The sequence below is a fragment of the Falco punctatus genome, assembly GCF_963210335.1.
Source record: "Falco punctatus genome assembly, chromosome: 10".
NCBI classification, from domain to species: Eukaryota; Metazoa; Chordata; class Aves; order Falconiformes; family Falconidae; genus Falco; species Falco punctatus.
Window position 1 is genome coordinate 4,225,702 of NC_137590.1, and position 27,481 is coordinate 4,253,182.

The 27,481-nt window shown below is 49.5% G+C and overlaps 2 protein-coding genes across 2 annotated transcripts in view; both read left to right on the plus strand.

The window, feature by feature from the left end:
* The window catches only part of LOC308071079 (protein FAM83D-B-like), a 441,583-nt gene that overhangs the window by 379,522 nt on the left and 34,580 nt on the right, over positions 1–27,481 (plus strand). The window lies entirely within an intron of this gene.
* The window catches only part of PPP1R16B (protein phosphatase 1 regulatory subunit 16B), a 60,729-nt gene that overhangs the window by 15,210 nt on the left and 18,038 nt on the right, over positions 1–27,481 (plus strand). Inside the window, exon 2 of the mRNA XM_080405972.1 lies at positions 3,428–3,830. Within this exon, the coding sequence (XP_080262098.1) occupies positions 3,584–3,830 (247 nt within the window). The 5' untranslated portion in view covers positions 3,428–3,583. The remainder of the gene's footprint in view (positions 1–3,427; positions 3,831–27,481) is intronic.

Genomic DNA, 27,481 nt, shown 5'->3' on the forward strand with positions numbered 1-27,481 from the left:
AGAGGACGGCGATGGCACAAGCGGGATACAATAGAGAGTGTCTTGCCTTCCTTTTGGCCCCCGAAATAGCCGCCTGCTGTCCCTGCGGGGCCGGGGGCCGTGTGTCTGGCAGGATGTGCTTGGCATGGCGGCAGGCAGATCTGCTGAGCTCATGGAAACTGCTCAGTCAAACACGAGGGACAGCACTTCCCCCCCACCCCCCCTTTTTAAAATAAAACAGAAACCAAAATGTGATGCCTTGCAAACCACAGACACCCACACAGCCAGCTTCTGTGGCGCTTTGCAGGTAAACAAATGCTGGGGCCAAAACCGTGCTGTCGTTAGACTGACCAGTCTGTGTGAGGAGAAGTCAATGTGCTGGTTTTTTGGTACAGGGAAGAAACTAGGTCATCGGGAAACAGGTGGTTGGAGTGATGGAGCCAAAGTCTCTCTGGGGTCTTTGGAGGGTGCTCCGGGACTTGTCTGGGGGAAGCTGAGCTGTGTCCCTTTCAGGAAGACTTCTCAGGGTGACCCCTCTGCTCCTTTAGAGGTTAATTTGCTGGTTGGTTTGAGGAGGTGCTGGCATCTGGTAGGTCCATAAGATGTCTCTTGGTGTCCGTGGACCTCCCCTCTCTATTTCAGGCTCCTCTGGAGGCCACTCAAATCTCCCTTTCATTCTGTTGTGAGAGCAGAGGAGCTGCTGGAGGACGAGGTGCATGCGGGAAGGCTGAAACGTGGCAAGCAGAGCAAGCCACACTTCTCCTCACCTTACAAATCAAAGTCCTGTTGCTCTTTCCAAGGTGCTGTCCTAATACCACCAAGAAAGCTTCCAGCTTTTTTTTTTTTTTGGTAAACAGGGAGACGCTGAAATAAAGTTTCTTTGCTTTAATAAACCGGCAGAATTAGGTCCTCGTTTCTACTTCAGGTGTATTTTGGGAAACATTTGTTCATCTTTCAGCGAACAATGGCAGAAGTGGCCTGGAAAAGGAGCAGGGTGGGAGTGTGCATGGTATGCGGAGAGGCATTTCCTACCCTTATCTCCCCTCCTTCGAGGTATTGTAAACGGGGCTTCAGATCTGCAGCCTGTGTTACTGGGGCAGCGATTGCCAAAAATGATACCTTCCCCGGGATGCCTGCAAGGGGCAGGAGCCGTGCTGTGCGGAGCAGGGTTCAGGAGAGGTGGTGAAGAGCTTTCCAGCCAAGCGCCTGTGCCTGGAAAATGCATCTGTCCCAAAATTAAAAAGTTTTTTGCGAAGTGGGCTGCATTTGCACTGCTCTTGTTGGCAGGGTTTCTGGGGGCCGTGGTGAGTCCCGGCTCGTGGGGGCTGCGGGCAGGGGTCAGGGGGAGCTGTGCCACGGAGGAGCTGTGGCACGCTTCCCTTGCTTCCCAGCACTGTGCTAAAGCCATGCGCTGATGTTCTCCATTTTGGGCAAGTGTTTGAATTTCTGGGTAGTATCTCTCTTATGAAAAGGTTGGTAAGGGTTTGGATTTGTCCCTGTGTGGAACTAAAGCATTTATTTTGCAACGTTACGTTCTTACAGGATGGAACAAGGGTTTTCTTGTTCAGGTTTATCTGAAACCCTCAAAATAAGGTTTGCAGGTGCTGCTGAAGCTGCCCTTGGCCTTCTGATGGCTATTTACTGGATAAAGCGACTGCCCAGGACCTGCCTGTGTGCTCTGGCTGAGTTTGTTTGTTTTTAGTCCTCAAACCAATTATCTTGCAGAGGAAATGATGTGCCTCACTGTCAGTCTGCCAAGATATTTATAGGTAAGGTCAAACATCTGTGGAAGGTCTGTAGCAGTGTTTGGAAGGAGCAGCTGTCTCATCCTGGCAAAACTCACTGGGATGTGGTGGATGTGCTGCGTGGCAGGGACGTTTCCCTGCAGCTCCTCGGAGTAATGCCTCCCTGACTGGGCTGCTTCGCCTCTGAGGAGGGACAAGCAGTGGCTTTCCCTGGCTTGGCTGGAATGGGGTAAGGTTTGGTATCCTCACCACGTCTCTCACCTGGTTCTGGCTACCTCTCTTCTGCTGCTTCTGCTGCTATTTTTCCCACAGAGGCTTTGCATCCATCACTTAGGAGACTGTTGCTTGCTCTCTTTTGGAGCAGGAGAGCTGAGCAAGGAATGGCTTCAGCTGCCCTGTTGGAGCTTTCTCAGGTGCTTGTGAATACTTAAGCTCTCCACAGTCTCCCTTCTTCCCCGTCAACTTTCCCCCCCCCCTGCTTCAAGTTGGCTGAACCATAAGAGCTCTCGCCTCATACGTGGTTATTTGCAGCATACCTCGGTTTGGCACACTCACCTTGCCATTCGGTGTGCTTTGTGCCAGTCTGTTTGGAAAGGACTCATGCAGTTTGCTCGTGACATTGGCTTTATTTCAAACACACCTTTCCCTGTTGGACTGCTCCTTAAATCTGGGACATGTTTCCTCCTCCTGTGCAGCAGATGATTGTGTGGCTGCCCATGGGTTGCCCGGTTGATCACTCTGCAGGTAGCACTGCTCAGAGGTCTGATGTCGTGGTCACATCGAGAGTCTGGGGCTGTGATTTAACTGCTCTTGTTGCTGTGCTTGTGGAGCCCGTACAGCAAAACCAGAATGAGATACTGTGTGGTGAAGAAAAAACCTGAAGTAAGAGAGAAATGAACACAAACCCCATGTTTTTAAGTCGCTGAGGTGGTTTAAGTGTTAGTAATACCTCCCTGGCAGCCACATCCTACCCGACTGCCCTCAGCTAGGGCTGGGGTGAGAAGGGGCTGATGGATGAAGTAGAAGAGTGCAGATGCTGCTGCTGGTGAGTAGAGCTTCTCTGGGAAAACCTGCCTGGCCTCAGGGCACTGGACAGGTAGTCCTACGCATCTCCAGCTTCTGGGTTTGTGCTGGGATGGCCTCGTCTGGTGTCAGGGCTGCCCTGGGCTGTGGCACTGCAGCTGCGGTCCCCTCTGCCCTGTGCTTTGCTGCTCAGCCCGAAATGCTTCAGGGAGGCGGCTGCTGGTGTGCATCAGTGCGGCGCAGTCCTGGCTGCGGTGTTGGGGACACCTCTAACAAGGGTGCTGGTTACGCTGGAAGGGGCCAGCTGGAGGGAAGGATGAGTCTCGGTGCTTGAATCTGTCCTGAGCTGTCTGAGGAATGATACCAAATACTGTGGAAGGTCTTTGCTCATTAAGACTTTCTTCTGCTCATACGAGAGGGCTACCTTGAACTATAGACGTGACTGAATCGTACAGTAAAACTGCTGCTTTATCAAGAGGATTTTGCTTGGGTGTTGGGAGTGGGCGAAGGGTGGAACCACAAAGGCTAGTGAGAACAATGGAGACATTAAAGTGCAGTTGAGTGAGCTGCCTTTTGATATGGTAGGTGTTCCCTGTCGCATTTTCCAGTGGGCTGATCTTTGTTGTTTGTCTGCACAGGGTGATGAGACTTGATCCCTCACACTTTCCTCCTCATTTCAGGTTTCCACCATATTCTCGTTGGACACTGCAATGGGCCCTTCCCAGTTCGGCCTCAGGATGCTCGTATAGCAGCAGGTAGCTGCAATCCAGAGGACCTGTGGTGGGACATTGTTTCCCGCTGGGACATCCTTCGCTCCCCCTCTCTCAGCAGAAGCAATGGATGCCCATGTGGACCTCCTGACAGAGCTGCAGCTGCTGGATAAGGTGCCCACGCTGGAGAGGCTGCGGGCAGCCCAGAAGCGGAGGGCTCAGCAGCTGAAGAAGTGGGCACAGTATGAGAAGGAGATGCAGCACAAGAAGCGGAAGCATGAAAAGAAGAGAAATGCAGTTAACAGAAAGAAAGTGTCTTTTGAGGCCAGCGTTGCGCTGCTGGAGGCTTCTCTGAGGAACGACTTGGAAGAAGGTACGGCACTTGTACTTGGCGGTTTCTTTCGTCTGGTGTGTGTGAGGTCCATGTAGCGCTGTGGTGTGCAGAGGCATTTGTGTTGACATCCGTGGACTGGACTGCCCTTGAGGTGGTGTTGGTCTGTAGAGTGTTGCTCTCTGATACAGCTATGGGGTTCTCAAAGCACTGTGTGACACCAGTGTCACCTAGATTGACATCTAGAGTGGGCACACAAATGCCAGGATAGGGCAGGAGTTGTGACTGGAATTTGGGGAAAGGGAGGCGGCTTTCATCTCTTTTCACACTTTCTACTTACAGAAGGTGTGAAACGCTTCTTTGCCTGCTGGATGTGCCTCTTCTAGTGGGCTTATAGAAGTCTGTCGCAGGAATTTACATGTCAGTATAAATCTCTTCTGTTTCCCTGCAAGGCGGGGATGATTGAGAGCTACATGGATGTATGAATTTTTTTCCTATTCAAAATACTGAAAAGCATGGCTTTGCTTAATGCTTCCTATGGAAGAGAACTGCAAATTGTTCAGGAACTGGTGTAATTGTACCATTTCAAAGTGAATCAAAGTGCTTTGCTTTTGTTTCAAAATCTGAAGGGAGTTAGAAAAAAGAAAAAGTCTCAAAGTCAACCCCTGTTAGCCTCAGCACAGCACAGGGGAAAATCCGTAAAATCTGAGGAGCTGGAGCTCGCTTCTCTGCAGAGAAGTGAAAACATTTCTTGGAGGAGACATGGAGTAGCCTTTGGGGTTGCTGCTCTGCCAGGTAGTGAAATCAGTGTGATCTCCCTGATCCCTTGGCACAGCAGAGGTGAAGGAGATGCATCTCTACTTGCCAGGTTTCCTAAGCATCTCTGCTAGTGAATGTTGCTCTACTTACCAGCATCTTTTGCAAGAAGCAGTACATACTTGCCTGGTATGCGGGTGGAAGGCAAGGACCTTGTCTTGTCTTGTGAGAAGTCTCCTCAAAGTCATGTCCCTGTTTCTGAGAAGGCCTTTTTTTTGCACTGTTACTTGTCCTTGTGTGTGTGTTTTGCCCCCGTTTGGAAACGGAGCATTTTGGTGGTGGACAGTGATGCCTGCCTGGGTGTTTGCCAAGCCCTGCTGTGTGTCTGTGGTTTTGTGTGAGTCTGTAGCCTCTCTTCGGAGAGCAGACCTGTGATAATGCCCTGGAAACTGCAGGCTTTTATTTGTTTCTTTCGTGCTGTAATGGTTTAACAGTGGCTTCCAGCTCTTCACTCCAGTGAACCTGTGTTTCTCACTCTGAGCCGTTGTAGTCTTCCAGGAGAGCCCTGACAGTGAAGCCAGCTAGAGCCCTACTGTGAAATAGCGTCTGTTGGCATCGCCTGAGATGACAGATTTAACTTGTGTCGCCTCTGCCTGTGCTGGCAGGTACTTGGCAGGGTATGGCTGTGGGTTTCGTACCCAGCTGCCCGCCTGTAAGTGACAGGTCACAGCGCCGGGGGTGGCTAACGAGCATTTCATCATCTTCCTCTTTGTGTGGTGACGGTGCCTCTGCTCCGCGCTTGGGCCGGAGGGTGTGATGGGGCCATTGGGTCTGCGGGAGGCATGGCCTTCTGCCCCTTCTGGCTTTGGGTCTGGGCAGTTGGAAGGAAAGCTGCTTCATTGTCTGCCTTACAAATATTTTTGTATTTTGTGAGAGATGTGCAAATGGCGGAGGAGTTTGCAAACTCGGCACTGGTGGAGGGTAGCGGTGCACCCCGATGGCAGTGAGCAGGCAGGGCTGGTGTGTGTTCAGGCAGAGGCGTTAGCGTTCTGGCATCCGAGGTCCTGTGGATGATGGTCTTGCACCACCTGTGGACAGGAATACTTTGCTGTTGGGGGTGGAGGGACTGAGCTTTCAGCTCACAGCTTCGCTCTTTTCCTCCTGTAAGGGAAACCCATTGCTGCAGGTCTCTCTCGGTACTGTAATTGTGTTGGCCTCTTTCTGCAGGCAAACCCAGGTAATGGGCTTTAACCGTCAGTGCCCCTTTTCGATGTGATGCTGGTCACACCAGATGTGATAAAGGCACTTCCCTGCTCGGTGGAAAATCAACCTCTCCGCTCACCGGAGAGGGCAGGGGCAGCATCCCCGGTGCCACAGGTGCTTCCCCTGTGTAGCTGGATTTTTCAGATGCCTCAAGTTTTGTGGTCAATTAATTTAAGCCCTAGAAATAGTGTGTGGGCAGGTCCCGTCCCTGCTCTGCCCTCTCTGTGCTGTGGGACCAGTGTAAAGGGGAGGAGGGGACGACAGAGTCAAACCCAGATGCCAAACTGTGAAAATTCCTTATTAAGTACCCTTGGCCAAAGTGAGGGGATTTGTGGGCTTTTGGAGGTCCTGGGTGATTATTTTGGTGTATGAATCATCTTTTGTTTCCATGTGGGAAGTGGAGGGGGAGGTGAAACATAAATGATTAAGACATTGAGAAGTTAGCGTGAGGAAGGTTAGAGAGCTGGGGGTGCAGCTGGCACGCGTCACCTCCAAGCTGCCTCTGAGAGGGTGTGCTGTTTCCATTCTTTGTTACGTTTCTCTACTTCTGTATTTATCTTTAACATTCACACCCCTGGAATGGGAAAGAGGATGGAGTTATGCATGCAGTGCAATGAAACCAGGGAAAAGAAAGTGGAGCTGGATGGCAACTTGGCTTTTTGTTGATGGAGGCGGTGGAGCGAGCGCTGTAGGGTGGAGTCAGTGGGTGCAAAACCCTGCCCTGCTCTTCAGGGAGCAGCCCCCTGTCCCTGAGGACCTGGATGTGCTGGCTTCACTGTCCTTTGCTGTGCCTTGCCCAGATGTAATTGAAAGATCAGCGTTTTGCTCAGCCTCCGTGCACTCGCGGGTATCCGCAGCACCTTCCCTCCTCCCCGTTTCCTTCTGCCATCGATGGCACGGCCACCGGGCTGAGCCACCCTGGTTCCCACCTAGCCTCTGTCTCTGCCAATGTGACAGCCTTGGAGAAAAGGATTTCTTCCCTGTGTAAGAAGGAAATGCAGGTTTGTCCACAGGTGACTGGGTGTGATGCAGAATTGCTGCTCTGTGTGGTGGTGAAGCAGGACTGAAGGCAAGAGGTCCCAGGGAGCATCAGCACTGGCGTGGGCAGGAGCAGCGAAGGGGTGATAGCTCCTGCCTGCTTGTTCCTTGCATCTTTTGCAGCAGATCTGTCAAAATATCCCAGGTTTAACAAACAAGCTGCTATTAAAAGCTCCTTTGTAGCTCTGCTGACAGAACCAGGGTAGGGAGCACGCTGCAGACACGCTGGTGGCAGATGTGAGCGGACAGTCACGCTGGGGAGAAGTAGTGATGGGCAGCGACCCCAGACCAAGGGCAGTGGTCCCTCTGGGCTGCATTGTGCTGGCCAGGACCTTTGGTTAGGCAAGACAGAATATCTACAGGCAGTTAATGGGTGAGCTCCAAGGCAAGAGCAGAGCATTCCCAGTGGACCCACTCCGCTTTCCCCTGTGCGGGAGCTGGGAAGGGCACGCTGTGGAGGGGCATCGCACACCATGGCTGTTCTAAGTGGAAATATGTTCAAGCCCTTACCCAGCTCTAGGTGTGATCTGAGCTGGGTGCAGGGGGATGGTGCAAAGGTAAGCTCAGTCCATACACAGAGCTTACAGGGAGCAGCAGTGCGGTGTACAACCTCTGGGCTCTTCTAATGGCTGTGAAGGACAGGTGCTTTATTAATGCAATAAAGAAATGTTTTATAAGCTACCCTACTAATTGCAAAGAAATTGTGAGGGCTGCTGAAGGCCATGGCCCTTCAAGGCCACCCTGCAAGGAGATGGACTGAAACTGTGGGGAAGATGCTGGTCCTGCCATTCCCGGGGCAGCACCTCAGCCCCAAGGCAGCCCCGGCTGCTGCAGGGCTGTCATGTCCAGGTCTTTCTACATCGCTGAGCTCCTATAAAAGCAGCCCCAGAGTGCGGGGAGAGGAGCTGATGTTCTGTAAATCAACAAAAGAGAACCCAGAGGTGGGTGAAGTGGCTGCCTGTACAGATGTGTGGCATTTGCTGCCTGGAAGCCCCTTTGCACACCCAGCCTGTTTGCAGGGGGAGCTGCTGCTTCAGTGGCAGAAGCTGGAGGTGTTTGCCTTAGTTGTGTTCTCTTCAGCAAACCAACGGAGAGATAAAGCCCCCGAAGGACTGATTCACCTTCCAGCAGTGCTGGAGGTGCCCTGATTTCTCCAGCTCTCAGATGAGAGCTGCCTCTCCGCGGGCGCCCGCTGGCCCCCAGCCGTGGCTCTGGGAAGCACTGCTGCAAAGTCCTTCAGCTCCCACCTTCTGGCACTGCATCCTGCAAGCAAAACTTTGTCACATCCAGAGTGTTGCATAAAACAGCGTTTCTGCAGAAGTGTAAGCATGCAGATCCTTATGGCTGGTGAGCCAGAAAGTGAATGACAACTCAGATTTGATGATCTTGGACTTGCCATCCAGCAAAATGGTTCCTGTTAGCAGAGCAGTGGGTGCAAGTTGGGGCTCACTGGGTCCTGTGCTGATGCGGATATTTCCCTGGGGAGGGTGTAAGTATTGCACAGCTTATTTATGTAAATACACCCCCATGTTTCCCTTCATGCCAACCCTTAAATCTCCTGTAAATGTGCGATAATGACGAGTGTGGTAAACCCTTTTAGGAGCCATCCCCAGGCAGCTCCTGCTGCGCTCCCTTTGCACCTTTCTGGAATAAACCCAACGTTGTCATTTTCAAAGGCACTTTAAAAAGAGGCCCTAATTAGTGTCTATAAATTGCTTTCTTTAACCTTTCCAAGTTGATGTGATCTGTTCCCTTGTTACTGAAAACCTTTTATGAGGTGCCTTAATTTTCCACCCACATTATTAGTCTCCTGAAGCTTTTTACATGGGGTTCCTGTGTCCAAGTCTGTGAGCAAGTGCATTTATCTGTCTGAGAAGATTTTTCTCCTGGGTTTCATGCCCTTCGAAGGGCTCTGAAAAAAATATCTCTTTTATTGCCAATAGTCTGAGTGCGTATCTGGGTATTTGGGGAATGATTCAAGTCAGAAATGAAGTTTCTGTTCAATAGCAAAGGTGGTTCTTGAGTTTGAAACTCCATAGGTGTGGAAATGAAAGCCATCGTCTTTGGGAAGCTGTGTGTGGGAGCCCTTGGCAATGATGGATTTAGTTAATTTTGTTAATGGCGGTTGGTATGTCTTCCAAAAGCAGATTCACATATTTGGCCACATTTAACTTGGCTTTTTCACGCAATCTGGATGTGATGCCAGTGCGGGGTGGCTTGCATATGGCAGCTAACTAGATGGCATCTGGGAGCACGAGCAATATTGAATATGCAACTTTCTCTGTTGTCATAACAAGTAAATCTTTTTTCTTCCTGACTTCACGGAATTTCAATCAAGTGGGAAAATAATTTCCATTTTCATAACAGCTTGAAATGCCAACTTTTCTGTTTGAAAATTAACACTGGAAGTCCATCTTTGCTTTTCCTGGGATAAGGCCCTCTCCCTCCCCAAATCTGGAGTCAACTTAAACATTTTGTTTCCAATCCATTCTTTAGACAAAAAAGTTGGACCAGAAACACTTCTTTAAAAAAATTTGAATAACAAAATGAGATATTTCCTTAACGTCAGGATGTGTTTGATAAAATGTGACACCAGGTGTTGCAGGAAAGCTTTGGTTGCAGTGGGTCAAGCCTTTTCTTAATCCCTTTCAGAGGGATCAGGGTGTCTGTTCTTGGGGCACTGGCGGTTGCATGCACTGAGCATCGCTGCTTGCTGTTTGAAGATGTGTGAGTTGAGACACACTCTTGCCATGCCTGCAGAACAGAAATTGTGCATCTTTTGAGTTTCTCTATTCACAGCAAGGCTTGTAGCACAAGCGGTCTCTTTCCTGCGCCCCATGCAGTGAGCAATTGCTTTTCTTGACTAAAACAAGAACTGAACATGGGCGTGCAAATATGCTTTGACTGTCCTTGCTAAGAAACGGTGAGGTAGGGATGCTGGCTGGAATTTTTTTGATCAAAACTTAAACACCACCACCCTGGCCCCAAGCCTTTTGCAGGCTGGCTGCCCCCCCGCCCCCAGCTCCATGGGCACATCTTCCCACTCATGCATTGTTCCAGCAGAGCGCCTGTCCTCGGCTTGTGTAATGGAAATGGGTTGGTTTCACACCGTTTCGGTTTCTGGCTTTTATGTGGGTGCCAGCTTCCACCGTTTCTGATACCACTGGAAATATTTCTTACGTATCTGGTAATAGTATTATAAGATAATGAATAAGTACTGGATTAAAACTACTTGTCCCTCCAGTAAGGATTGTCTGTCTGGATTCAAGGTGTTTTAAATCTAACAGGGTTTGGTCAATGATTGTTGCCAATCCCAGATTTTTGTTTCTTACTAGAAGTGGCTTAAGTCACTTTTAATCAGCTTCTAAAATTTGGCTACAGTGTGTTTTGGAGGGGAAACTCCTTGACTGCATGTACCCCTAAATACAAACTGGGCATTTCTTTGGTTTATTGGTATTGCCGGCGGTTGCTTCTTAATGCAGCCATGAGTATTCCCTTTCCAACAGAGCCCTGGGCAATGAGGAGTAAAGGCTGAAAGTCTCGGGGCTGTGCATGCGAGGTGCAGTAGGTAGGATATGTGAGGTCACCATCTGCTCTGCAAACCCTGCCCGGCCAAATCACAGCAGGGAGAGCTCAGGGCACCACGGCCACCTTTGCTGGGAACGTCAGGACTTTTGTCAGTCGAAGGCAGATTATCGATGGGACCTTAATTCATCCAGGTGCCCAGAGATGTTTGTGCATACAACCAAGCGCTAAATCGCTGGTGTTTAACCTTTCCCTTCCCTGTCCTGGCTGCTCTGCCTCTGCTGACATGGGGGCAGCCTTGGATGGCTGTTTATTTTCTGGTGTCTCTAGGCTGTCAAATGTCAAAGCCTTGCTTGTTTGGTTTGTCCCCATCTGAGCCTGATAATACCTGCTGATACATTAGTGGCTTTTTCTAGCCAGTAAGTTGCCAGCTTGGTTGGCCCTATGATGTCCCTGTTATTTCCCTGGGGGGATTGTTGTCTGCCATCCACACAAAGGGGACCAAGGCATGGAAGTGCAGTGATGGCCATCGATATGGGTCGGATCAAGCACTGAAAGCAGCACGCCCGGCTGCCTGCTCTGTGGGATAACGGTGTGGAAGGGCTGATGCTACAGCCCAGCCAGCTCCTCGCTCTGGGGGGCTGTGACACGGGGTTTCTGCAGGCAATGTGTTTGTGGCCTGCCTGGCTGCCTTCCAGGTGTGTGCTGTTTCCTACGCTCCGATTAACTGTGTGTTTTGTCCCACTCCAATAACAAGAAACCAGAGAGCGTAAATAGCAGCTCCGTCAGGGACCTCTGGTATCTTCTGCGTAATAAGCAGCAGCAACTCAGAGTGAAATATCGTCTGTCTTCCCACCTTGGCCGTGACCTCCGATAGCCAAGGCTCTGTCTTGCTGCAGTGCTCTGTTGTGATATCTAATTCAGTTCTGCCAAAACGACGTAAGATGTTAGCCTGATCACTCCTGAGAATCGCTGGTACCTCACGTTCTGCAGCATCATTCTGTTCTTAAGTGTATTTCGTCAAAAATAAACCCCACCATATTCAACCCCAAAACAACCCATAACAAAAAGCACAGTTCTGCAGCTAAGTGTCTAACTCTTTGCAAATCAGTATTGGTGGGGAAATGAGTGATTTTGGAGGCGAAGCCTTCTTGCAGGGCTAAACCTCATGGGGCTGCTTTACCCTGATGCAGTTGCAAACGTGTTTCCGGACAGGAAGAACCTGGCTGTGAGCTGTGGTTGCAGCTCTGCTTTCTGTCCCTTCTCCTGGTCAAGGAGAACTTGAAAAGTAGATTAAATCTATTTATTATTTTTTTTTCCCTCCAGATTTAAATTCCTGTCTTTCTGGGTTTGGGCCAGCTCAGCTTAGCTGGTGTAGATTTCTTCCTCCTAGAATCATGGAAAATAGAGGTTGAGAGGGCCTCAGGAGGTCATGTAATCCACCTCCTGCCCCAAGGCAGGATCAACTGTATCTAAAATGCTTGTTAATGAGGTTGGAGTTAGGTATCTTAGTGTATTTATAGGCAGCTCCACAACTCAAGAGCGAATATACCTGTGCAAATGGCCCTGCTTCTCATCCAGTTCTGCATTTTATTCCCACTGGCTTGTATTTATCATCCTTTATTTTGCTTTGCATCCCACCCTTATGCTTATTGACTGCGAGTTTTCCTACTTCCGTGAAGAACGCTCTAATTCCTTCTTTAATAGCAGTTGCTATGGCAGCTGGTTCAGGCGGTGCATTATAACCTAGTGCAGAGCTGCTTTTACTGCTTGTTTTTTCCTCTGGAGCCTGGCCAGATGTTTGGGAAACCTTATCACCCACCGCAAATGTCTTGACAAAATAAAATAAATATTAAAAAAAAAAATAAATCAGATTCTGGCACAACTGTTAAAAACGTCTCCTAAGCCTTGCCATGCTCTAAACCATCACCCAAAGGATGCTAAATAGGCCAGGAAGCAAACTGTTTAATTCTGTCTGCTGATGCCTTTGTAATCAAGAGCCAAGATGCAATCAAGCACCCTGCGCACTTTGAATTCAGGGAACAAGAGTTCATGTGCAGCTACTAGCGAGCGGATGCAGTTTCCACGGAGGTCCCTGCAATTTGCAACTGCTTATTGCTGAATTTGGCCTCTGGATTCCCTAGACAGTGTGAGGCAGGCTGGCTGTAAATGTTACTCATGTAGGAAACTGCCTTTTGGTGCTCTGTTGTGTTTCTCTGTAGCAGCTTGCAGCATCTGTCAATTTGGCCAAGGATTTCAAGTTAGATCTTGATTCCCTTTTTCCCGGTGGTCTCGTCTGCTCTGCCTGGCTTTGCTTTCAAAGTGGCACAGAGGAGAGGTCCCTGCCTTGAGTGTAGGAGCACCCAAGCTCTGAATTGCAATGGGAAACTTCCAGTGTCTCATCTACCTTTGTGTGCCTTTACCTGGGCTGACAAGGGAAATCCTATTAGGTAAAAAAAAAAAAAACAGCCACCAAACAAAAAAACCAGACTTTTATTTTCTTTTTCTCCTAAGGGCTACTGCTATTTTGTTCACCTCTAAAAAGGGGAGACCAGAGCAGGAATTAACCTGAAAGTCACTCCTACACTGTTCTTACTGGTTGTACCAGCCCTGTTTTAACCTGGTTGGCAGCTGATGGTTTCCACAGCACAGCAGCATTATCTGCACACGGCTTGTATTTTGTTCTGTGTTACACCTACATCTGTCTGGAAACATCCACATTTTGAGTGGGTGGGGGAGATTCTGGCATCTTCTAAGTATTTCCACTCTGATCTGATTCAGAGCAGCAAAAGTTAGAGATCAAGCGCTGGTACTTGCACGGTTCCAGTTGAAATGATAAGGCTTGAGCGTAGCGAGACATGATGGCTTGGTGTATTCAAAGTCTTTCAAATTATCTAGTCTAAAGGATTCTGTCTGTCAAAACCATCTGTTTCAATGTTACCAGCAGATTATTACTGAATGAAACGCATGAGGTCCTTGCATAGGAGTGGGGCAGCTCTGCTGCACTGGGGTTTCATTGCTGCAGGACATCTATCAGCCACCCGGTGGCTTGGGACAAGGAAGTCCCCTGGAAATCCGTACCAGCTCTCAGCCTCTTAGAGCTGGAAAGAAGCAATGACCCTGCGGTAAAGGTGAAGGACAGTCATTTCACACACATTAAGGACATGGGCAGAAGAGCACTTTCTGCATCTGTCTACCAACGTTGGGTTCAATTCTCACGTGGTGTTGGAGGAGACAGGTGAGATTCAAAGCCAGGGTGCTGTGATTAACCCTCCCGGGGAGTCTGTCACCTCTGCAGAGCTGAGGACCTAACTCAGAAACCTGGGGCTGGACAACATGCAGTGCTCTCATGGAAAGCGAGTTTCAACCTACTTAGTAGCTCCTGACTCTTCCTGTGACTCTCGAACTTTTCAGACCTGGTTTCTTTTTTCACTTCAGATCCTGTCAGTTTGTCTTTAATTAGCAAGGCTAGAGCAGGGCTCCAAGGGAACTCAAATGGGACTCTTTTTTTAATTAAAATTTTGGTTTGGTAGCCTGAAATAGCAGGTATTAGGAAGAGCCTGATCTCCAGCGAAGGAGGACAGTCCCCCTGGATCTGCAGTGACATCCTCCTGGCTGTCAGGCAGCTGATTACAGGGTTTTTTTTCCTCTTAAAGCTGATGCTGTCAAAACAATGATGCAAGTCCTGAATGTGATACGAAGCGCCAGTCCAGGCTGTAACCAGTCAACTTCCAACCTGCTGCTGGATGCTGTGCCAAAACCACAGCATATCTGGGTTGGTAGGTGACAGTGGGTCATGGAGAGATGCTGGAGGTCCATTTCCTGTTATTAGAAGGGCCAGTGAGTTTAAAATTTCATCTTAAAGGGCATCTAAGTGGAGTTCCCTGTGTGCTTTCACAGTAAAGTTACTCTTCCGTAACTTTAATCATGTAGTTGTGAAACAGCTATGAAGAAGCTGCTGCTCTGCCCCCTGATCCAAATTATTCTCATCTGTAGCAGTTTTCCATTACTCTTCAAAGCAAGGAAAACTGTCATCCTCAGTACTGGTCAACACCAAATCTGTAGCATGGATTCAAGATTTGGGTCATCATTGCATCGTATCACTCAGTGCGCTCAGATTTCCCATGCATTTAGTAACGGGAATGTATGCAGCATTCATCTGTCCGGTTACCCTACGGGGAACCAGAGAACGGGAAATATTACTTAATTCGCTTACATTCCAAGGCTTGTCTTCTAGCTGAAGGGCAATATTTGTTGACTGATTTCCTCCTGTGAAGTGGGACTGACAGCTTGAAATGCAGCTGGAGGTGGAAGGAGCCATGCCCAGAGCAGTGCAAGGGTGACAAGAGGTCTGACCATCTGGCTTTGCATGACCCTTGTACATTCTCTTGGGTCTGAGAGCTCCCAGAAACACGTGGCTCACTCAGGCTTCCTGGACCAAGCTCTGATAAGAGCCCGTTCAGCTGCCACTGGCTGGGGCCTTCTTGTGAATCCCTGAACGTTTTGGAATGGATCTCTAGAGATATTTGGACATTTGAACTTCTACCAAAGTCAGTTTGGTTTGGTCACCCAATGCGTTCGTGCTCCTTAAGAATAGAGTCCATCTGAAAAACACCCAGCTCCTTCCTGTTGGATGGTGATGTGAAGACCACCTGGTTAAGGCACTCCTGCCCCATGGTATTAAAATATGCTAACATGGCATTTTGTCCCTCTGGGGATTGCTCCGGTCAGCACCAGGAGTTCCCAGCAGCAGTGGTGGAAACCTCTCTCCTCTTTGCTGTGGGGAGGAGCAGTTCCCTGGGCCAGCCATTACCCAGCTCTGGAAACCGACCCCAGCGCTGTGGGCTCCCCACCCTCCTCCCTCCCTTCCCACAGGAAGGGCCTGTGGGTTTTCCAGCCATGGAACAGGAAAGAAATGGGGATCCTGTTTACCTATCCACTATCTATTTAAAACTTCTCCATGTAACGTGCTGCTTATCGCTGTGGCACCCTGTTCACCAGCTGTCCTGTCCCCGCTGCGCCCTCTGGAAAGAGCTCCTCCAGGGAGCATCATGTGTGGAGGTCCTGGGGGGCCGCAGCGTGGATGTGGGGAGGGCTTCAAGACCCAGTGGGCTGATGCGAGGGGTTAAGGCACCACCATTAGCTGCTGTGTAACCGGGAGATGAAAACAGCATTTTTGTCACCCACAGACCACGAGGTCTTGGGACTGGGGGGGCAGAAGAGTGATATTTATTCACGTTGCAGTAGGTGAAGTTGGTCTTGCAGTTTGCTCTGTCCTAAGACAGTTTCTGTGTTAGATCCTAATAACATCCAACTCCATGTCGGCTCCTTGGGAGGTGTCAGATAGTATCTGACCTGTGCATGAACGTGGAGGTTTGGTGAGACTCGTGCAAAGCCTTGGCTATGTTTATTCTCTCTCACTAAAATAAGAGGATGCTGGGCACTGGCTGTTTTGTTGTAGACATCCCTTTGCTCTTGTTGGGAGGCCTGAATTCTCCACAGCTGCAGTAGAAGCCTGCTGTGTGGGATGCCACCTTCCCACAGCAGACCGGTGATGGCTGCGAAGCAGGAGGACGAGGCGTGCCTCCCCTGCAAGGGAGCTGGGGGTCTCCTGTGCTTCCGCCGCTCCCCCTCCTACAGGAGGGTCTGGCTTCTGCACGGGAGCAGTGTGCCTCATGGTTACAGTGCTACGGGCTGTTAGCAAAGGCAAGCAAAGTGGCAGAGCTGTGATGGGGAACAGTTTGCTGGTGAAAATGCTTGTGGGGTAAGCGAAGGGAAGGCTGGAGGTCTCCTTGCCAGAGCAGGATGCAATCAGTGCAGGAGCAGCCTGCCCCTGGCTCTGGGACATCCTCCTGCAGTAACAAAAACCTCATTAGATTTGATTAAATTTGTAGTGTACAGGGTGATTGTAAAATGCTGATTTGTAGGCTTAGGCATTCAACCTGGGCACAAGCATCACAGGCTGATGGGGTATTTGCTTTGGAAGGAAAACGCGTACCTGTGCTTGTTCATCCCCTGGGATGCGTGCAGCTCCAGAAAGCAGCGGGACTGGCTGGAGCATGGGGGCCACGGCCAGGGCAGCCTCCTCCGAGACAGCTGGTGGTGGGAGCTTTTTGCACAGCCATGGCCCTGGGGAGCGAGTCATTCCCGAGGGACTGGGGAGAGTGGCTTTGCGAGGCACCCTGGGGGAGCTTTTAACCCTGGCAGCCCAGGTGCATCTCGTCGTGAAGATGCTGCCACCGCCGGGCCCTGGTGTTAGGGAGAGGCTTGGTAGCTGTGCTGGGAGTGGTTACAAGTGACTGGTGGAGGGGGAGCCCAGGCACCCAGCAAGTCACTGGGTGGTTGCATTTAACTACAATTAGCCCCTTGTAAGCAGCGGTGGCAGCTGTGCATAACAGTGGGCTAATCTCATGGGGGAGAGGGTTTGCTGGAGGAGGTGATGCCTCCCGGGTGCCCTGGCTGGTGCAGGTACTGGGTTTTGGGATCTGTGTTGGGTTTCCCTTGGGAAGGCAGGCACGGTGCCTCTGGTGCGTGCATGCATCGTGTTCCCGCATCCGGCACCGCGAGCATCCCCAGGGCAACACCAACATGCCCTGCCTTAGTCCTAAGGCTGGTGGCTTGTGCCAGGGACCGTGTAACTGCACTGGTGTGCATCCTCGGAGCGGGATGCTTGGGGGCCTGTGGATGGGCGCAGCCCATGCTTGAACCAAATCCTTCCTGCGTGGCTCTTCCCACCGGCTGAAACGGGCTGAGCTGAGAGCCTTGGTGTGGCAATGCGGCTTTGACCTGCCCGTGATTAGAACGAGCTGCCTGGTGCAGGGAGAATGGCGCTGCCAACAGGCAATGAGCCTCGCTTACTTCATTTAATTGAATTTGGGGGACTTTTTTTATGGCCTATATATTTTTTTGACAGCTGCCTAACTGGAGAAGTAAGCTGTGGAGAGGGAAGCTGTCCTTATTTAAAAGGGTCTACCCTTAGCCCATAAATCTGGGCCAGATCTGCTGGTACACGCTGGCTGCTTTGTGCGACCCTGGTAAGGAAAACAACCATAAATGTCACTTTATAGCTGTTCTGCTTTGTTCAATGAATCTGGATCAGTGCCTCTCTCCCTCTTAATCGGGTTTCATTTTCTATTGATCTACCTCTTTAGGGGAAATCTAAACTGATTTAGTTATTCCCATCCATTTTCCATTTGCCTGATAGCTCTTTCCACCAGGCCATCTCAGCTCTACCCTAATTACTGTTGAGTTGTCTGATGCTGTAGCAGGTGACACTCTGCTGTATAGCTTTGTAAATCTTAGCCAATATTCACTGGGAGGTTTTTTGCCATATGTTTTGTTTCAGTTTTGGACAGATTAGTTTTAAATTGGCAAATGCACTAGATGTAAGGAGAAGACAATTGCTACTAGCTGTCAAAAAGAAAACACTAATTATCGATCATGTTTTACTGAGCCTCTGTTGTACTGATTTCCTGTAGAAAACATCATTTTCTCGTACTCTATCTTCAGGAAATCTGATTTTTACAAGTCCTACTCTCTTGATAATGGGGATGTATGCTAGAGCATAGAGGAGAGAAAAAATTAGCTCAGGATCAAAATCTGTGCCACCCTGGAATTTAAATCACCTGTTCTGAGGAGCATAAAACCATTATCTGTGCTGGTGTGCCATAAAATCGTTGCAGATGCGCGTTCCTTGTTTCTGCATGTAAACCCTGTCTACACACGTGATTTACAGCGCTTTCCTGGACGCAGCAGGGTTTCGTGAATGCGGTGGCTTGTTTGTTTGCTCTGAATAAGCCCCGGTTTTGAAAATGAGCCTTGAGTTACTGTGAGACAAGATAAGAACAGTTTGGGGAAATTTCAGCGTTCCTGCCTCGCTGCAGGGCTTGGCTGTGGCGCTTCCCGTGACTCAGAGCGGCAGCGAGGCACCGGCTTCCTCGGAAATCACCCAGGCTTTGCAAAGTGGCTGGTGCGGTTGTTAAGTAAATCAGGTTTTCAGTGAGTTATCTCCGCTGCAGTTGTGTGTGATGGCTAAAATATATCTCGCTGTGCTCCTGTTGTCTCCGACGCACTCGAATTAACTGCCTGGCAGGGCGGGTGGAGGCGAAGGGGCATCTTTCAAAGATGCTCACGTAGTCCCTTCCTGACTCCAGACTGGTTTCGTTTTTCTCTTGTGGTAAGTCGAATGGGGGTCAGCAGCTTTTATCAAGCTATTTTTCTTGTGAAAGGGAAGCATTATCTGTGAGGGGAGATATGGCACCCTGTGTGATATGGACGCATGGGAGCTGATCCAGAAATGTGGCCAAATAGGACCCATCAGTGGGTCCACGTGGCCTGGCCCCTGGCCCTTGCTGCTGGTTTAGTCCTGGGGGATGCCATTCACCAACAGCAAATTTCTCCTTATTTCTAATGAGAATATCGGAAAGGAAGGGATTGCCAGCCAGGAAGCTGGGGAAACCTTGTCATTCAAATCTAGTCTGCTCTCTGAAGAAACTCCTGGATTTAAATACTCTGGGTGAAGGAAGGAGGGACCAGACGGTTGCAAAGCATCTCAAAACTGCTGGCAATGTAAAGACCTCCTTATAAGAGCTCCTGCTCTTCCCACAGTTCCTTGAAGAACCTCTTTCTAATGGTCCTGAAATTTTACTGCAGAATAAAAACGTCGGGGAGGGTTTGCATATCTTGCCCAGCTGCTCTGGGGCTCAGGTCTACCTGAATTCCCACCTGACTGGGGCTCTTGTGGCTGGTGCTGGTGGGCTGGTGCCGGGGTGGTGAAGGAGACAGCTTTGCTTTACATCTTGTCTCCTTCCCATGGTGACTCTGCAGATCACAGCTGCCGTGATTTGTTCCTCTCTGCCTGCAGTGGGGATAGCCTTGCCTGAACCTCGCCTGTGTGTGCTGGGTGTTCATCTCCACTTTTATGGGTGTTTTATTCACTAGAAGTCCCTGGTGCAGATGTTCTCCTTTGTAATCTCTTTGATGCTGTTGTGCATTACAGGCATAAACCACCCCAAACCAATGTGGTTATTGCATCTGGCTAGAGGAGCAGCGCCACTGGGGAGCAAGGCTTCCAGCAGTGACGAGGTTAATACAGTCTGTCCCGAAAACTATCTGTGCCTCATGCCGAGGCTGATTGTCATCTTGCTTCTTCTAGCCCCCGCAGATGTTCTGTCCCCAGAGCGGCTGTATGTGGCCATTTGATCTGTGAGGGATGGATGCACGTTTGCTGGGAAGCTGTCCCTGGCTTCCCAGCTCCTGGTGCCCTGTGAGGTGGGAGAGGCAGCGCCCAAGCCTGCTCTTCTGTGCCCTTCAGCCCCAAGCCCGTGGTGGGGCATGGAGATCTTGCTCAGCAAAATATGCTCTGTCCCCTCGTTATGCAAGCAGGGCCCATTTTAATGTGCTTTTTGCTGGTGATCCCCTTCTCCCCACGTGTGCCAGGTGGAGGAAACGTAATGGTCAAGCCAGAGGTTACAGCCCTAAGAGCTGGCACCAGCCAGGGCAGAAGCAGCGTGCTGCCTCCACACGCTCACTTTCCAAAGGGGAATGGATAGAATTTGGTTCAAGGTTTGTAGGTCAGGTTTCCATTATACAACTCTGCTGGTTGCAGCTGCTCACGTGAGATCCAGACCTTGTTGGATGCTCCTGGTTGGTGGGCTCCTTTCCCCGGGAATTGTTCTTTATGATGAGATGTACAGAAAGAAACAGGATTTCTCTGTTGTGGCTCTAACTGGAGTGGCAATAGAGGCTTGGACTGGGATTTGCTTCCGTCTATGAAATGTGTGAAACATCTCACAAACATTTGCTACAAACAGCTGCGTAGAAAGAAATAAATTTTTTTAAGACTGTGTTCCTTCCAGACAAAGGTAGGACCAAAAACAGTCGAGGAGGGATCTTATAACTGATCACAGATCTAGTAATGAGGCTCAGATCTCCTGCATCTCCCCAGACAGGTACGAGTACTCTTGGCACAAGTCACGCTGCCCATGTTTGAAGGACAGGACTGCTTGTGTGAGGAAGGTTATACCCCTGGTTTACTAAGCGGGAGTGCAACCCTCCCATTTCATTTCACAAGGGATAAAATGGTCCACGGTGTCTCCAGGAACGAGAACACTTTGATTCCTGTCCTCACAGTGGTCTGTAAGGGCCCTGTCACCCTGGCTAGCCAGCCCTACTCCTGTTCTTGAAGGACTTGCTTTCAAAAAGTGCTGAGTAAGATGCTACTGGGCATCTTCTGCTGGATGTTGGTCAACAGAGAAATACATGTTCTTTCACCAGAAGCTACCACTATGCTCAGTGCTAGAGACAGTGAATTTTGGGTTTATCAGCAGGAAAAAGCAGGGGAGTGCTGGATCCAGCCCAAGCAGTTGCATGGGACTGCATGTCCCAGTACCGTGCGTGAGCCTCAAGCTGACTGTGGCTTCCCTGCGCTGTCACTGGGATCCACCTCTGCAACTTGCAATTAGTGCTGTCAGCAGAGCAGTGTAAGCAGCCACTTAAGCACTAATTGCTTTAATGAACTTACTAAGGTGTGCTTAGCTACGAAAGCATTTTGTTGCTAGTATAAATTCTTAAATCAAAATATTAGACTGTGGAATGGCTGGGAGATGACACAAAGCTACAGCCTGGCTTTCCTTTTGTCTTGATATTCAAAGTGTGGGGGTGTTTAGCAACTTCCATCATGCGGTCTGTTCTCCTCAGTCACGCAGAAGCAGCCATGGCCAGCAGCGTGGCAGGAGAGCGTAAGGAGGCTCTCTCCTGGTTTGCTCAGAGGTAGGTGCAGGATGCAGTGAGTACAGGGCAATCTGCCACTCAAACCCAGAAGATGGCTGTCACCTTCCTTGCATTGTGACAGCTAAAAGGTGGCCCATGATGCTTGGGCTCTTGTAGTGTTACATATGTAATGAAAAACTCCCTGATGTGAGGGATCTGCTGCTGAGGGGAGCTCTCTTAGAAGCAAACAGGATGGAATAAAACGGTTCATTAACAAAACTGGGTTTAATATGGAAGTAAGCAGTTTTCACCACTGTGGAGAGGAGAATGGTCCTGCCATTGCTAGTGGCAAAACTTAATGGGGAATTTTAATGACTTAATTATTTTAAGAACTGCCTTTTTCCTTGGGAAAAGCAATATACTTTGGCAAACTGAAACTGTTCTCCACTGTTGCAGAAAGGAAAACCATAACTTCTCTGAGCTGACTGACTGATGAGGGTATGGGAGGCATTTGACCTGCAATGCTGAATGTGGGGAGTTGGACAGGGTCTTGCATCCCAGGGCAGAACCTCTCAAAGCGACGAAGGGAGAGAAGTGGGGTGATTTGCTCGCTCTCTGCTTCCTGCTGTTGCCTGCAACTCCTTGCTCCCAGCATCGAGGATTTATGTCTTCACTGTTCAGGGATACTGCTCTGATAAATGGGATGCCTTAAACCTGCACAAGAGCTGTAGGAGTTATGTATTTTTTTAATTTGCTGGTTTAAACTATGTGTTTTGCTAGTACTACTAATAAGCTCAGCGTGTAAATGTAAAGCAAAGAAATAAAAAAAAGTCTCTGTATGCGCCGAGACTAAAGCACTCATCTCAAACAGGATGAAACATCAGTGACGTGGTCTGAAGCACTACAGCAAAGCACTTTCTGGAGGAGAATTTCAGCCCTTTTTCTCTTTACTTTAAGACTCCTAGACTGACCCCGAAGCCTGTTAGAGCAGCTGGGAGTCCTGAGCTCAGGTCCCAGGTGGGAGCTGTGCCCGCGGGCTCGGACCCCAGACCTCCGCTCCTTGTTCCTCTGCCACGATACACACAGCTCCGCCGCGGGCAGTGAGAGGGAGCTGGCTTTCTCTCTCTGCCCAGCTCTGATCTGAAGGGTACTGCCGAATCCAAGCCGTACTCTGCAGGTGAAAGTTTCAGGCTGGCCGAGATGGCTTTGAAAGCGAAGGAGCTGCTCACTACAAAGGAAAGTGCTCCTGACCCCCGTGCAGTTTCTTTCTTTACAGCATCAAAGTGCAGGAAGCTCAGCCGAGGAGAGCTGTCTGGTTTGGAGTTTGCATGAGGCTGGCGCTTTGGTGCCTCTGGATATGGCAGGGATGGGTGAAGGCAACAAGTTGGACTTTTTTTTTTTTTTTTTTTTTTTTCCTTTTTCTTTCTGAAAAGTCTAAATGACTTGTCAAGCTCTCAAGCTGCTTCCCACACATGGGCTAACCCCCCAGCACCCGTGAAGCTGTACTGCATCATCCAGCCTGGCAACGCTCAGCTGCTGCCTGGGGTGGAAGAAAGCAGAAATCACACAGAACGTGAGACAGAAGTTTCAGAGTTTTTGATTTTGTGTGATGGAGCAAGTGAAGTTACTGTTAAAACATGGTAGGCTGAATGCAAAGCACTTGACAGTCAGGTTATAAACCAAGCCAGGCTGTATCACTGCATGCCCACTTGTTTTGACCTAATTTAAAGGTCTCTTATGCAGTCTCTGAGGAGTTGTAGAAGGGGATTTCAAACCTTCTTCAATGAAATTAGGAAATGTTAAGGAAATTAACTTTTTGTCCACTATATTTATATTTTTTTTTTTATCGTGGATGCTCAAGATAATGGCTTTTAAATTTGGATTGCACGACTAGCAACCTGCAGTGAATTTATACTGTGACCTCTATTGAACAGACCATCCTCAGCTGGATCAGGCTCAGGGCCCACAAGGTGGATGGTCTCCAGCTTCAGCCCCTGGCTGGAGGGACCAGCGTCCCCTGTGCACAGCAGCCATCACGCAGTTCTTTATATACCTTCTGTCAGGCCTGTCTCATTTATTGTAAGTGTTACTGTCGCTGTGAAAAACCTGCAGTTCTGCCAAGCTGAGGTGCTAACTTCTGGTTCAACTCCTGAAGGTATGAGCTGGTTTCCATGCTGAACAGCTTTGATGATGATGTTTATGGATAAACTCTCTTGACTTCTTCGACAAGGGTTTGTTGGTTGCCAAGGGCTAGGAGAGGAGCCTGTGTGGCTCTGTAATCCTTTTGGTTATGCCGAAAACAAATTTGCAGCATGCTGAGTTGGGGTGTGTACATGTTTCTTGGAGATGCCCCTGCTCGGTACGTGGTGATGCACAGACCACCCATGCCTCCTGGCCAGATCCCCCCAGGGCAGTGTGCCACTATCTGTGGGGCTCTGTGCAGTTGCTCTGTGACCGGTGACAGCTGCCCGCTGCCCCTGCGCCCCGTGCCAGCATCGGGCAGCTGCTGCACGGGGGTGGTGCTGGCACAGGGGGTTGCTTTGGGTTCAGAGGTGTTAGACCTGGAGAGTGGGTTGAACGTGCTTTTTCATTAATACAAAAGGGAAGGTTTAGGCAATGTGATTTGACTTTGTGGTGGGTGCTGAAATGAATGGAAAGTAGTTTGAAACTCTGGTGGAATAGTGGGATTTGATCAGTCCCCAAAATGGGCAGACTTCTGGGACTTGGTCTTGTGAGAGGGGAAGATAAAAAAGAGTTTGTCCTGGCTGGGTTGCTGGTGAAGATCAGGGGTGGCTGTCAAATGTAGGCTTGGTGACCAAACGTGCTTCATCCTCCACCTTGGTGACAGCATCATTCCTGATTTGAAATCAAACGCAGCGTGCTGCCATGCTGCGAGCCCTTGGGGTGGCTTTGCTCCCCCACCTCTTGTGACTTGCTCTCCTCGCCCAGCCCAGGCCCTCGATGTGGCCAGCAAGCGGGTCCGAGCCCAGCGGTGGGTTCCTGCCCGAGGGAGCAATACTGGCTGGGAGTCACTGCCGAGCCATGGCTTTGGTTTCTCTTTTTAAAATACTGATAGACACAATTACCAGACCTCGGTCAAGTACAAGGTTCACCTTGGGGTCTGGTGGCTGTCAAAGCTGTTAGCGCTGAGACTTCAGCTGCTTTGCCCAGATCCTCTCAGCTGGACGACCGGGAGGACGGGGGAGAGGAGAACGTTCTTGTGCTTAAAGGGTGGAGCTGGGATGTGGGACTCGAGGGCACTGTCGCAGCTGTGCCATGGACTGTCACTGTGACCTTGGCAAAGAAACTTGAGCCTCTGGAGTCTTGGTCTAACTCAGGCTGAGATGTCACATCTGTGAAAGTAGGAGAATACTGATTGTAAAATCCCAGGAGACAGCCTGGAGCTCGCTCTCGGAGATCTCTGAGTGAAAGGCCTCGTTGAAATTCAAATCTCTGAATTGTATAAAATTTGCAGCTGAATAATTACAGGTTGCAACAACAGAAGGGCTGCTAAGGAACGGCTGGTGCTTCTCTGGTAAAGTTCAGGTTGCTGCTAAATTTGCATGGAAGTTTTCATTCTGTAGTGTTTGGTTTTTGAAAGGAAACCACCATCTCTCATTATGTGACCGAAAAAAAGAAAGGGGAGGACTCTTCTGCTTTTATAGACATTTCCCTTGGAGTGCTGTACAGCAATGCAGCATTTCCAGTAAGAAGCGGTGGTGTTGAGCAGGGGGTGATGTTTTAGCAGATTACACTCTAAGTCCTGGCGTGCCCGGTGCTCTCCCGTGGGGTGTAATGGTGTGAGACACATCTGGCCTGGGTGCAATGTGGGGGCTGCCACCAGCTCCTGCTGCTGCCCTGTCATGCGGCGCTGGTTTTCAGAGGGCTGTACTGGGAGCGTGCCCCACACCGTGCTTCTGCCTTTTGCAGGCGCTTAGGTCCTGGCTACGTGGCACCCCGTTTCATGAACACAGTCATCCGTGGGAGCAGACCTACAGATGTGATTTGGTCCTGTGTTTCTTAAAGCACTTCATCCCCAATGTATTCATCCTAAAGGGAGACAAAGTTGGAGGAGGAAAAAAAACCCACAAATGTGCTGATTGAGGGCAGAGTGCGTGCTGCTGAGGGTGGAGAAAGTACCGAAACAGCCAGAGCAGCTGGACCTTCTCTAAGGGCCGGGTCCGATGCACAAGAGAGAAGAGGGGTCTCTGAAGCAGGGCTGGCTGAGGAGCAGGGAAGGGGAGAGCCCGGTCTGCCGGCGAGTGCCTGGGCTGCCGTCAGCAGGCTGTCACTGTGGGGAATTGCTTGGTATTAATTCAGGGCAGCTTGAAAAGCAGATATATATTTCCCCACCCCTCCACCAAAACCTCTTTTCCGTTACTTTAAATAGAAAGTTTTCTGGTTTATAATAGAGACCCTTAAAAACATTCGTGTGGTTCACGTCAACATACAGCTGCTTAGCTGAGGCCATAGGATGCCTGAAATATGAGCTGGGGCAGAGGCTGTTGACTCTGGAACCTAATAACACTTTCAAATGGCAATATGAACTATTTCCTGCTACACAGAGCATATTAGAGTATCCTCTTGCAAATACTGGCAGGCTGGCTCTGCATGGAGCTTGGGGGGTATTGCAGTTCTGCTCCTCGGATCACCTGTTACGTTACTATGATAATGTAACTGGGGGAGCTCTTCATGTACTGGGACAGCTGCAAAAGTTTACCTCCTGACAACATTGCTCACTTTTATCTAAACACTTCTTAAGCTGTCATTTCCATTAAAGCCAATTATTTTTTTTTACTGCATTTCCTTTTGGGTACCCTGCAAGATTTGTTTTCTAATAAGCTTAGTATAGACATCACAGGTGATGACTGCTGCATGTCTCTGTAGGTAGGTTTTGGTCCAATACATCAAAAGTAGTTTCTGAGCAGGTATATTAAGTGGGACCCTCTGTGCTACGCAGATAAAAGGCTTTGATGTTGTGTTGTCTGAATGGATTTGCGTCTGTTGTCATGACTTCCAAGAAAAGCTTTTTTTAGGAAGAAAGCTGGAAGTAGCCAGAGCAGTAGGAGAACAGCAGGTCCTGGTCGAGCACTTCCTGACTCTGTAGGTGCCCTGTGTCTAACTGCCTGAAACACGAAGAGAAGCGAAATGTGTTGCCTGCTTGCACCCACCAAACCCAACATTTCAGGTGCAAACTCAAGAAACAGGGGGTGCAAGTTCTTATTGAGCCACTGCTGGGGGATGTGGCTGTCCCTCATCCCTCACTTTCTGTTGGTGTTCCCTGCTCAGGCCACTGGCTCGTGCGGCTCCGACCACAGCAGGATGATTCCCTCTGCGCATTGTCAGCGCCTTGTGCTGAGCACCATTGCACCCTAAGAGCCGGCATTGCTCTGCTCGTCGCTGCAACTTTTGAGTCATCCTTGGGCAATTTGGCCTTGGTCTCCCTGGTTCGTACCTCCATAAGTCTGACTTAATACTTTTTTTAGTACTCTTTAAATCAGCACCATTCAAATACCTACTCCAGAATGCCTCTTGAAGAGAGAAGAGGCTCTTTGGCAGCCCAGGTGTCCCAATGGTATCGGGGAATCTGCTTTCCTGGCTCCCTGCCCACAGAAATCCTGCTGAAGGCAGCTGAGCCCGAAGGTTATATAAAACACTCGTCCCTTTTAAAGCCTGTCATCTGTTTAAAAACCGTACCAAAATGATTTATTTATTCTTCCAATAACAGATGAGGAATGGGAAACCAAGGAATTAGTCTCTGACTTTAGGTTTCCTTTATGTATTTGGTATATCCTGCGTGGACCAATTTCACTGTTAGTCTGAGTAGGCGGAGAGGATGAGGATGCTTTTGAACATGACACTGTGTCCTTAGAAAGGCTTGTTAGATGGTGACATCCTCTAATTTTTATTTTCCCTGTTGAAATGAATTTGGCTTTGTTTCTGCTGCATCCTTTGAGCATTGCTGGTTGCGGATGGGTAACTTGCACACAGTTACTTGAGTAATTCCATGTGGATGGCAGCCATTAAAGAAAGATGCTTTAGCATCACTAGCACTAAGTGGATTATCAAAGCTTGAAGTCCTGTAGACACAGAACAAGAAAAATGTGGGATGCAGTAGGGTTTGGGCGCGTGGCTGTGGCCCATTCTTCCAAGACACGGCTGTAGGCAGCTGTGCCCTTGGAGCGTTCTTCTTAGTGCTCTGGTACAACAATGATGGGTAGGAGTTAAAGCATAAAGCAAATATTGATTGAAAGGCACAAAGAATGGGAGAAAGAATGGACCCTATGCATGAAATAAATGGCTGACAACTTTCACTTGCTGTCAGAATAAAACTTGTGTATGAGCTGGGCACTGAGCTCTGCGGGAAGAGCCTGCCGTGCGAAGCAGGCTCCTTGGGGCTA